Consider the following 12,500-nt stretch of genomic DNA (forward strand, 5'->3'; position numbering starts at 1 on the left):
TGCATTAAAGATGCCATAAGCATTTTGACTTTGGTGAGAGTAATGGGTGAAATGAGATTTCTCCGGATGCGTGAGGTTGTATGGTGCCGTCGCTGGCGGGCGTATGAGGCGTTGCCGGATGTACGTTATTAGTGCTTGACCATCAATCGGATGCTTCGTCTCAGCCTTCGTATTGCGGATAATTGGCCCGGTTTTCTCTCTGTATCCGGGACCTGCATGAAATGTGTTTAATAAGGATACTGAATGCGAATGGTGATCGCTTTTATTAAAGAGCAGCCATACTTTTATTTTCCGAAAGAAATTGCCGAATCCACATGACAAAATAATCTTACGTTTATTCTTATTCTCCCGAGATTGTCCGCGTAGAGAAACCAGCGCAAAAATCACAGCAGCTGCGAATATGAGCGCCAGCGGTTTTCCCAAGTTCCATTTTGGTGCTGTGGGCTTGGGCATTCTGTCGTTAAAGAGGATTAATATGCATTGTCAGTCATTTTACTGAATTGTTACCTACTTATGTACTACGCGTCTCTTCCATATTCAGTTCAAATGCGAGCCCAGGATGTTTACAAGCGGGAAAGCGGAATTTAAATATACAATAGATGGGGCCAAAGTAACGAAGGCGCGAGCATGGGGTAACGGCTCCAAGATGGGGTGGAGGTGGGAGGGAGTAGAAATTTAGAGGCATTTACGGAGCAAAGTGAGACTTTTATGTTTATTAACGCTACAGATTGGCAACTCCCACTGATTATGAATAACAAATAGATACTATAAAAGTGATAAGAGATAACGAAAAATGATCCATATTTCTGTATGATATATTCAAAGACAACGTGTCAGTAGTTAAAGACAAACCGAAATAGTAACAGGAAGTGACGTAAACGCAAGGGGAAAAGCCTGCAAGAAAAATAGCATTTACGCTCTAAAAATAGACTGCTTAAAATAGACACATTCTCTCCTGTTAAATAATTCGCTTTTCCTGTTTAACTTTGTCAACCTTCTCATTTTTCTTAAGCAATATCCTTTTTACTTACAATAGTGTTAAGATGTCAAGTTATCTCTTTTCGTAACAACTGCAGATTTTGCTTTAGGAAACTTTAACAAAGTAGTTCGTGGGTGCAGGAAAACAATTGACAAAATTTACATATATAAAGCAACTTTAACCATCCTACCGTAACACGTTTAAATACGTAAAAAGGGTGAGCATTTTATACGAGAAAATGCACAAATATAGGTAAAAAAAATAGCTACAGTTGTTAACGAAAAAGGTACACTGCCACAGACCTGAAATATGAAGGGACAGGCGTCGACACTCTGCAGACTGATCCTCGCAGGAGGAAGCAGGAAGTTCTGTATATGAATTTCTTTTTCCTTCGCTTCCCAGAGGTTTAACGGTGTTCTAGTTTTTGTTGCTGGGTTGTAATATCTGTAGATTTATTTTTTCCGTACACTGTGTGTAGACAAATATACACACATTTGCACGGACAGAGATATACAGATAAATGTAAACAGATAAGGTATAAACATGGATATATATTTATTAATGTATATGTATGAATAGCAAAACACTCTTCCGTGCTGATACAATAGAGAGAAAAACCCACAATACAAAAACTAGATTTATTGAAAGTGAGACTACAGTTTCGAAATCCACCTGGATTCCATCTACAGGTCTGTAGATGGAATCCAGGTGGATTTCGAAACTGTAGTCTCACTTTCAATAAATCTAATTTTTGTATTGTGGGTTTTTCTTCCATGTATATGTATATACAGTAAATACATACATACACATACACACACACACACACACACTCACACACACAAATATATATACATATATATATATATATATATATATATATATATATATATATATATATATATATATACACACGCGTGTGTGTGTGTTTATAATTATATATATATATATATATATTACACATAAATATATAAACATATATGTGTGTGTGTTTATATATACAAATATAGAAATATGTTTGTATACATATAAATATATGTTTCCATGCTTATATATATACATATATATGAATATACATATATATATTATTATATATATATGTGTGTGTGAGTGTGTGTATGTGCGTTTGTGTGTTTATATCTTTATATGTGTGTGTGTTTAAATATCCACCTGTCTGTCTACCTACTTACTATGAACACTCACACATGTGTATGTATGCACGTGTGTAAAAGGCTATGAACCTTAGTACAATGGCTTTGCAGGGGTAGTGATACTTGTTAACGGCGTGATTCTTTTTTACTAAGAGTTGAAACACAGTATGGGAACACACGAGACAATGGCTATATATGGGTAAGGCGGTAGGCTGGGTCATGCGTCAGGTCAACTTGCCCGGAGGGGGAGGGCTAGGCCGACCTTACCACGCTGGATGGTAGCAACGAACTGACGGGTCAAGCGAGGTCAGATACCATCGTCATCTACGCCCTCGCTAAGTGAGTGGTTCCAATTTGGGACTTGAAGCCACGTGGCAAACGGCCACGTGGTCCACTGGTAACAGAAATAGACTTATGTATATGCCATATTGCTCATAATGGTACAGAACCCTATTATAGCATGTGTGTGTGTAGATATTATTATTTATGTATTTGTATATCTATATGTATGTGTATATATTTGTATCCACACACACACACACACACACACACACACACACACACACACACACACACATATATATATATATATATATATATATATATATATATATATATATATATATATATATATATATATATATATATATATATATATATATATATATATATATATATATGATATTCATTGAGCTAAATTAAATGTAGATGATGCTTTTTTTTTATTTCGTAAGTCTTTTAGAATGCTCGGAGAAGTCACTCTAGTTCAGCATGTTGACAATCTTTTAGCCATTGCAGCGCGTAGATTTTCTCTCGAAGGCTAACGTCACCAAAGATGCCTCCACAATAGCCTTGATGCTAACCTCTGATTGCTCAGCGCGTGGTGTAAATTTTCGCTCACGGACTCGGTCGGGAAGGGGGTTGGGGGAAGGGGAATGAGAGAAAAAGGATGGGAATGAGGAAAAGGGGAGGGGAGGAAGTATGGATAGGCTGGGTAGGTCAGGAGAGGAGGGGGGTAAGAGAGAGATGGGATAGGGAAATAAAGAGAGGGATGAAGGGGAAGTGAGGAGAGGGCGAGAGGGGGGGGAGCCACTTTTATCTAGCCAAATGGCTAGATAAAAGTATGTATTTTGTTTTGGGGTATTTTCCCTACATTTACAGAAATCCTCGGCTTGCTTGTACTACAGGAGGTTCCAAATGCAGAGACCATAACTGTGATTTCAAGTGAATCATACCAAGGAAAAGTGAAAAGGAAACTTCTGTATGTTTTATTTTCCTTCCTTTTCCTTGCGCAGTAGTAGTTAGTTTACAGACAAGAATCAGCTGACAACGTCATCATCACAGCTTATGGTAAATTATTCTTTTTTGCTACTAATTACAAAATAGGCAGAGTTTGTTGCCCTTCCGCAGTGTGTATATATCATGTATAGAAATATACGTACGTACAAGTACGTATATGTCATGTCCACTGTGAGTTTACTTTATTGTTTTTACACATAAATAGCTACACTTTTACTAAGTCACCAATGAGCCAATTACGAGTACTGCGTTTTTACCTTTTTCCTTGGTTTTAGAAAATATTTTGCGTTATCTTATATTGATGTTACTAATGTCAATTACATTTTTGTAATCATAATATCTATAATAAAAATAACACCATCAATATTCATAGCATAAATTTCCCCCGTCTACTAATTGACTCTTTTGTGGCTAAGCACAACAAGGCCATCTATATGCAGAGACGTTTCACAAATAATAATAATAAAAAAAAAATAAAAAAAATACATATGATTATAGCATTCACCAGGCGGCATTGAGCTAATCATATAGAGTACTTCACATGTGTGTGCATTTTTCACCATCAATCGTACAACCGGTGATTTTTGGCTGCTTCAATTCACCTCATTCCTCTAAATTGTATGTGATTTGGACTGCGTTAAAAGAAGAAAAAAATATATACTCTGTTATAAAACATTATATATGTTTAAGTAGACAGTATAGCATATCATGACTTTACACTAATGCTTAAGTGTGTATGAAAGCACATGCTGCTTCGTTTACTGGTACTTTAACCACTAACATTATCACTAATTCACTAACATCTATTTTTGTTCATAGGAGGCTAGTTTCTGCTACAAAATGTTATAAACGTGATATTTGTAATAATGATCATTCAGTTTCCATTACAAGTGTACGTTTCCTGCACTGCAGTTCATGCAGATGTCTTTTAATGTATACAGTTTGTACTGTGTTCACGTGAAGGTGAGCGTTATTCGGCATTTTGAAATAGAGACGTTTGTGTGTGTAGGGGGCGGGGGGTATACTTTAATCATACAGGTTATGATTTTGTAAACACCAGTATTTCGTTGCAAAAAAAAAAAGAAAAGAAAAAAATAAGAAACAAAAAATGTGTGTGTGTATATATATATATATATATATATATATATATATATATATATATATATATATATATATATATAATGATAATAATAATAATAATAAAATAACGAATTAAAACAGAGGACAAAATATCAACATGCGGAGATCACTCTTCATAAACAACCAATATTTCACTGAACTGCATATGGAATCAGCATGGTTAATGGTTAAAATAAACGTGAAAGACATCGAAGGTCATATTACACTAAGGTAAAATATTGTGGCGAAAAGGGTAAAAAATTGTGAACGATTAGGATCAGTGGACAGAAGAAGGAGATGAAGAAGAGAAGGAGGAGAAGGAAAATGAGAGAAGAAAAGACGATGCAAAATTTGTTGAGGCAAGGGGTGATGCCCTACAGTAGGCCTCAGGCTCCGTCTCATAAGCACCCCCCCCCTACGACAACAACGAACAAGGGAATGGTGGGGTGGGGGGCATTGAATCAGAAGTAGTACAGGGATTTTAACATAATACGTTTCGTGTCATAATATGAAATAATAATGGTGCAGGCAGAGTTCAATGGCGGGCAACAATATAATGTCAGAACGTGCAGCTGTTTTTTTTTTTTTTTTTTTTTTTTTTTTTTTTTTTTTTTTTTTTTTTTTTTTTTTTTTTTTTTTTTTTTTTTATGAGGGTGATTCTTCTCTCTCTGTCTCTCTGTATATGTATGTATATCTATGTTTTTTTTTAGTTATCCATCTATCTATATATATTTATATAGACAAGTTGAATCGGAGTGATGCCTATATATTATTTTATGGGTAAAAGAAAATAAACAGAAGCAAATAAAATTAAACATACAGCCTAACTGGTAGAATACCATGGTTTGCATAAACTATACATATCCATAAAAAAATTTAATTGTTAAATTTTCACAAAAAAGTAAAATGTTCAACAGCTACACCCACAAAATCACACTTTCCTTACAATATTTCTAATACTGGCACCAGATCACAAGTTGTTCCTTTGACCATTTCATCTCCCCAATTATATATCAACCACATCATGGCATGATTTATCAAATGTATACAAGCCATAGTTGATTGCATATGCTCTGTGCTTTATGTGGTGTCACTTGCTTGTTTTTTTTATACGTCTGCAACAAAACAAAGAAATAAAGGCTGCATTAAAAACCTCATACTTTTGACTTTAACTAGTATGTAATCTATGCTTAACTTATTCTAACATACTCTCTAAAGTGTTAACAAAATTCATTCAAATTCCCATGTTCCTAATTTTAAACATTATAATACAGATGAACAGGTCTGATAACACACATTGAACGAAATTATGTGAATATAAGTATAACAAAACAAATTGCCCAGCTTAGCCATGGATTTTTAGAGCTTGGCTTCTGGCCAAAATCAGCATACAATGACTACAGGCCAGTATCCTTCTCAGGGGTGTGAGGAGTCCCCATCTTCTCATCAAATATCTGTCTAATTTCCACAGCAGGGATTTTGTCACAGGAACTGCATCACTCTCATATAAGAATCAGTAGCTTGATATTATTCCATATCTTACTGAGTGTCCAAAGTTCATGCTATACTTGTGTATATATAATGATTTGCAGGACATCTAATTTGTTTCACTTTCTCATCCTGACCTTTCATGCTCATTATCAAACCAATAACATTAACTTACAAAAATCTCTGATCACAATCTATGTATATGTCAGATGGACAGTATATGTCAGATGGACTTCTTGAGAAACAGTTCTTCAAAGACAGGCTAAGAGTCTCTTTTGTCTCACTACCTAAGAATCATTTATGCTGCAGCAAGGAGAGTACACAGCAGGGTAGTTGCATGTTTCTCACATTATTATTTTTTTCCCTCATGTAGGTCTCTGCACACTCCTTCAGGTAGTTTGGTATGAAGACCATGAGTAGGTGAATGTATGCAACTTTCCCTCTAAATATATAGATAAAGACATAAATAAATGAATATATATATATATATATATATATATATATATATATATATATATATATATATATATATATATATATATATATATATATATATATATATAAGAAGGGGGAGGGACTGATATAAAGTAGCTTCTCTTTTCAGTTGTAGAGTGACTTGTGATAACCCTTTAGGGTGGTTAGATCACATACATAAAAATTAAGAAATGGAAAGGAATCAGTAAAAAATCTGCGAATTTACTCATCTATAATTCATCACATGGAATCATTAATATACAAAGAAGTATAAAATGCCATACAAAGTTTTATTCTTCATGTACATAAATATTGTCAACTGATTTAGAACTATAATTATTTGTCAATTCATTCTTTGGGTTAGCTCCTCAACCCTGTTCTTAAGGTATAAAACAAATAATAACACTTCAAAGACACCATAATAGCACCAATAGTTTATAATTCTTGATTCTTCATGGTTAGATACTCTGTTTTCCAAATGTTCCCAGGTATTACCTGTAAAGATGAACCACAAATGAGAGAGAGAGAGAGAGAGAGAGAGAGAGAGAGAGAGAGAGAGAGAGAGAGAGAGAGAGAGAGAGAGAGAGGGGGAGAGAGAGAAAAAAAAAAAAAAAAAAAAAAGGAGAAGAAAAAAGAGGGAAAAGAGAGAGGGAAATAAAAAGGGGAAGAAAAGAGAAAAAAAAAGAAAAAAAATGAAAAAAAGGGGGAAAGAGAGGGAGGAAAGAAGAGAGAGAGAAAAGAGAAAAAAGAAAAGAGAAGAGAAAAGAGAAAAAAGGGGGGGGGGAAAGGAGGGGAAGAGAAAAAGGGGGGGGAAAAAGGGAGAGAAAAAGGGAGGGAAAAAAGGGAGAAGAGGGAGGGGAGGAGAGGAGGGGGGGGGAAAGGGGAAAAGAGAGAGAGGGGGGGGAAAAAAGGGGGGGGGGGGGAAAAGGAGAGAGGGGGAAAAGGGGGAAAAGAAAAAGGGAGGGGAAAAAGGGGGGGGAAAGGGGGGGGGGAAAAGGAGGGAGAGGAAAACGAGAAAAAAAAGAGGGGGGGAAAAAGGGGAAAAAAAAGGGGAGAGAGGAAAAAAGGGGGAGAGAGAGAGAGGAGAGGAGGGGAAGAGGAGAGAAGAGAGAGAGAGATGAGAGGAGAAAAAAAAAAGGGGAAAAAAAGAGAGAGAGAGAGAGAGAGAGAGGGGGAAAAGAGAAAAAAAAAAAAAAGGGAGAGGGAGAGAAAGAAAAAAGGGGGGGAAAGAAAAGGAGAGAAACAGGGGGAAAAGGGAGAGAGGGAAAAGGGGGAGAAGAGAGGAGAGAGAGAGGAGAGAAAGGGGAGGGGAAAGGAGGGGAAAGAGGGGGAAAAAGAAAGAGGGGAAGAGAAAAGAGAAAAAAGGGGAGAGAAGAGAGAGAGAGAGAAAAGGGAGGGGGGGGGAAAAAAAAAAGGGGAGGAGGGAAGAAAAGAGGAGGAGGGGGGGGGGGGGGGGGGGAGAGGGGGGAAAAAAAAAAGGAGAAAAAGGGGGGGGAAAAAAAAGGGAAAGGGGGGGAAGAGGGGGAGGGAAGGGGGGGGGAAAAGGGGAGGGGGGGGAAAAACGGGGGGGGGAGGGAGAGGGGAGGGGGGGGGAGGGAGAGAGAGAGAGGGGGAAAAAAGGGAAAAAAGGGGGGAGAGGAGGAGAGGGGAAAGAAAAGGAGGAAAGAGAGGGGGGGGAAAGGGGGGGAGGGAGAAGGAGGAAAAAAGGGGAGGGAGAGAGAGAAAAAAGGGGGGGGGGTGGGAAAAAAAAAAAGGAGGAGAGGGGAAAAAAAGGGAGGAAGGAGGAGAAAAAGGAAAAGGGAGAAAAAAGAGAGGGGGGGGGGGAAAGGGGGAGGGGGGGGAGGGGGGAGAAGAGAGAAGGGGGGGAAAAAAAAGGAAAAGAGAGAGAGAAAGAGAGAGAAAAAAGAGAGAGAAGAGAGGAGGAGAAAAGAGAGAAGAAGAGAGAGAGAGAAAAAAGGAGAAAAGAGAGAGAGAGAGAGGGAGAGAAAAAAAAAGGAGAGAGAGAGAGGAGAGAGAGAAAAAAAAAGAGGAGAGAGAAAAAAAGGAAAAGGAAAAAAGAGAGAGGGGGAAAAAGGGAGGAAAAAGGAAAGAGAGAAAAACGAAGGAGAGAGAAGGAGAGGGAAGAGAGAGAAAGAAGAAAAAGAGAGAGAGAGAGAAAAAAAAAAGAGGAAAAAGGGAGGGGGAAACGAGAAAAAGGGGGAAAAAGAGGAAAAAGGAGAGAAAAGGGAGAGAGGGAGGAGAGGAAGAAAAGAGGAGAGAGAGGGGGGGGGAAAAAGGGAGAGGGGAAAGAGGAAAAGGGAGAGAAACAGAGAGAGAAAAAAAGGGGAAGAAAAAAAAAGGGGGAGAGAGAAAAAGAGAGGGGGGAAAGAAAAAAAGAGAGAGAGAAAAAAGGAAAAAAAAAGGAGAGGGGGGGGAAAAAGGGAAAAAAAAAGGGGAAAAAAAGGGGAGAGAGAGGGAGGAAAAAAGGGAGAGAGGAGAGGAGAGAAAAGGGGAGAAGAGAGAGAGAGAGAGAGAGAGAGGAGAAAAGAGAGAGGAGAGAGAAAAAAGGGAAAAAAGGGGGGGGGGGGAAGAAAAGGAGGGAAAAAAGGAGAGGAGAAAGGGGGGGGAAAGAGGAAAAGAGAGGGAGGGGGGGAAAAAGAGAGAAAAAAAAAAAGGGAGGGAGAGGAGAGAAGAGAGAAAAGAGAGAGAGGGGGGGGGAAAAAGAGAGGGGAGGAAAGGGGAGGAGGGGGAAAAGAGAGAGAGAGGGGAGAGAAAAGAGAGAGAGAGAGAGAAAAGAGAGGGAGAGGGGGAAAGAAAAGAGAGGGGAGAAAAGGAGAGAGAAACAGAGAGAGAGAGAAAAAAAAAAAGGGAGGAGAGAGAAAAAGGGGGGGGGAAGAGAGAGAGAAAAAAAGGAGAGAGGAAAAAGGAGAAACAGAGAGAGAGAGAGAGAGAAACAAAGAGGGGAAAAGAGAAGAGAGAGAGAAAAGAGAAAAGAGAAAAAAAAAAGGGGGGGGAGAGGAGAGGGGAGAGAGAGGAGGAGAAAGAGAGAGGAAGAGAGAGGAGGGGAAAAAGGGGAAAGAGAGAAAAGAGAAGAGAGAGAGAGAGAGAGAGAAAAAAGAAAAAAAGGAGAGAAAAAAAAAAAAGAGAGAGAAAAAAAAAAAGAGGGGAGAAAAAAAAAAAACGAGAGAGAGAAAAAAAAAAAAAAAAAGAGAGAGAAAGGGGAAAGAAACAGAGGGGAAGAGAGAGAGAGAGAGAGAGAGAGAGACGAGAGAGAGAGAGAAACAGAGAGAGAGAGAAACAGAGAGAGAGAGAAACAGAGAGAGAGAGAAACAGAGAGAGAGAGAGAAAGGGAGAGAGAGAAGAAACAGAGAGAGGGAGAGAAATAAAGAGAGAAACTGAGAGAGAGAGAGAGAGAGAGAGAAAGGGAGAGAGAAACTGGGAGAAAGAAACTGAGAGAGAGAGAGAAATAGAGAAACTGAGAGAGAGAGAGAAATAGAGAGAAACAGAGAGAGAAACTAAGAGAGAAAAAAAGAGAGAGAGAGAGAGAGAGAGAGAGAGAGAGAGAGAGAGAGAGAGAGAGAGAGAAAATGAGAGAGAGAGAGAGAGAAAATGAGAGAGAGAGAGAAAATGAGAGAGAGAGACAAAATGAGAGAGAGAGAGAGAGACAAAATGAGAGAGAGAGAGAAAATGAGAGAGGGAGAGAGAGAGAAAATGAGAAAGAGAGAGAGAAAATGAGAAAGAGAAAATGAGAAAGAGAAAGAGAGAGAGAGAGAGAGAGAGAGAGAGAGAGAGAGAGAGAGAGAGAGAGAGAGAGAGAGAGAGAGAGAGAAAATGAGAGAGAGAGAGAGAGAGAGAGAGAGAGAGAGAGAGAGAGAGAGAGAGAGAGAGAGAGAGGAGAGAGAGAGAGAGAGAGAGAGAGAGAGAGAGAGAGAGAGAAAATGAGAGAGGGAGAGAGAGAGAAAATGAGAGAGAGAGAGAGAGAAAATGAGAGAGAGAGAGAGAAAATGATAGAGAGAGAAAATGAGAAAGAGAGAGAGAGAGAGAGAGAGAGAGAGAGAGAGAGAGAGAGAGAGAGAGAGAGAGAGAGAGAGAGAGAGAGAGAGAGAGAGAGAGAGAGAGAGAGAGAAAGTTGTCCCTAAAGAAAGGATTGCTTTGGGCAATATGAACAAAATATTAGAATAACAAGAGAATGTACATGATTGCACATATTTTCCCTGCATGAAATTCAGAACTTGTATCATACTTACGTGACATATATGCTGCACCCCGTAAAATGTCTTGCATCCTTCCCTCACAGTCCCAGAATCGAGAGGCCCATGCTCCAGCTGCCATAATATAGCACAACCTTTTGGATAGCTGGACTGCAAATCCTCTTCAGACTGACTACCAATGATCATTTTTTTCTTGTGTATTCCCAAAATTCTATTTAAATGAATATGTTTCGGCCTATAAAATACTCTTCACCAAAGCCCTGAGCTGGGTTAGAAATGTGGCACGGTTGTTTAGTTTCGTTAAATTAAGTTAATTACTTCCTATTTTGTGATATGAATTAACAAAGCTATTTACATAATGGAGGGCAGCAGACAGTATGAGGAAGGAGCCCTGTAAAAAGAAAGAGATGAATGAGTAAAAACACACCACAAAATGTGTAAACATGTATATACGTATGTTGTGTCGAGTTTGAATTTGTATTGTTCTGACTGAGTAAGTTAAATAATGATCTATTTGTATCTTACTAAATCACGCATATCACTAGTTAGGTTACTAATCTATAGTCAGGCCTAGTAAATTCCCCATAGGACCCTCCCCCAAAAATTGTAGACCCAAGTGATGATTTACCATTGAATAAAGATCTAGTACACCTCTACCTTGCTAGAATATATGTAGAGGAGGGTTGTTGGCCTTTGTTGGAGTGTGAAGCATTAATCCTTATCTATTAATGCACCGCAATCATGCTGTACTTTAGATTACGAGCCATATATTATTAATCATAGCAAGTTTCAACTGATTTTGGAAAGGAAAACATAATTACAAAAAAGAAACAGAGAAATGCAGACAGGTAGACAGACAGATCTTGAATATGTAGTGTAAGGTTTTCCAGGAGCTATATGATATATCCATACTGTGATATAAACAAATGGACTTAAATATGAGCAATTTATAATAATATTCTTATTTCAAAATAGTGAATAGATCATCGTCCAATTGCCACGGGCCCCACATCTTTCAGCTCTCTGGCAAATGCCAATTAACCTTCACACATAATCTTGCAACATGAATGCTAGTTGATCACCTTCGGTAATCTATAGTTGAAAGGAACCAGTGCAAGAATTATCATTTTGGTATGGTGGCCTTTGCTAAAGCACGAAGCTGTTGGACTTCAGATGGCAGGTCATCCCTAAGGGGTCACAGTAAATTTCAAGGTCAGACTATTAATGAGAAACAAGTGCTACTCTGAATATCACAGTACCTTCAAATTATTATTTTTCTTTGGGGTCATGTTACCTTGCCTTCTCTGAACTTATAATATATATTATATATTATACATAAATTGGTTCAAATAAGAAAACTAGTGCTGATTACCTATAGAAGTCCTTGTCAAGGAAACATACCATGAACTATCTTTTATTTTCTGACTATATCTTAAATAAATATTTTGTACTTACATTGCAAGATTTAACATATTTACACATGGTAAGAACATCCAGATTCTCATCCCTTGTTTTTGCAACAATATCTGAAACAAGTCCTATATAGTTGTTTGCCTATAAAGTATTTCTATATTTATCTGTTTATCCCAAATTACCACAACTATTCTACTTCTTTTTCAATACTTCCTCCTGCTTCATGAAAACCACTTTAATATAACAAAACGGGCAGATTCCATTTCACAGTAAAAAAAAAAAAACAGCATCTACTAGAACCTATTATTTCCCTTTCATGTTCATCCTTGCCACAATCAGCAAATTTGCAAGGTGACCACAAGTGGGTCCTGTGTGATGGGGTGGGTAAAG

At 38.0% G+C, this 12,500-nt stretch overlaps 1 protein-coding gene and 1 long non-coding RNA gene across 2 annotated transcripts in view; both read right to left on the reverse strand.

The window, feature by feature from the left end:
- LOC119595473 overlaps window positions 1–1,420 on the reverse strand; it is a 3,426-nt gene extending 2,006 nt beyond the window's left edge. The window contains exons 1-3 of the mRNA XM_037944600.1: window positions 1,282–1,420; window positions 333–454; window positions 1–212 (exon numbers count right to left, since the gene is read on the reverse strand). The exon at window positions 1–212 is cut by the window's left edge and continues 3 nt beyond it. Coding sequence (XP_037800528.1) covers window positions 1–212; window positions 333–453 — 333 coding nt within the window. The 5' untranslated portion in view covers window position 454; window positions 1,282–1,420. The remainder of the gene's footprint in view (window positions 213–332; window positions 455–1,281) is intronic.
- Window positions 1,421–6,725: 5,305 nt separating this feature from the next.
- LOC119595676 overlaps window positions 6,726–12,500 on the reverse strand; it is a 9,843-nt gene continuing 4,068 nt past the window's right edge. The window contains exons 2-3 of the long non-coding RNA XR_005230714.1: window positions 10,734–11,088; window positions 6,726–7,002 (exon numbers count right to left, since the gene is read on the reverse strand). This is a non-coding gene — a long non-coding RNA (uncharacterized LOC119595676). The remainder of the gene's footprint in view (window positions 7,003–10,733; window positions 11,089–12,500) is intronic.

The sequence above is a fragment of the Penaeus monodon genome, chromosome 36 (assembly GCF_015228065.2).
Source record: "Penaeus monodon isolate SGIC_2016 chromosome 36, NSTDA_Pmon_1, whole genome shotgun sequence".
NCBI lineage: Eukaryota > Metazoa > Arthropoda > Malacostraca > Decapoda > Penaeidae > Penaeus > Penaeus monodon.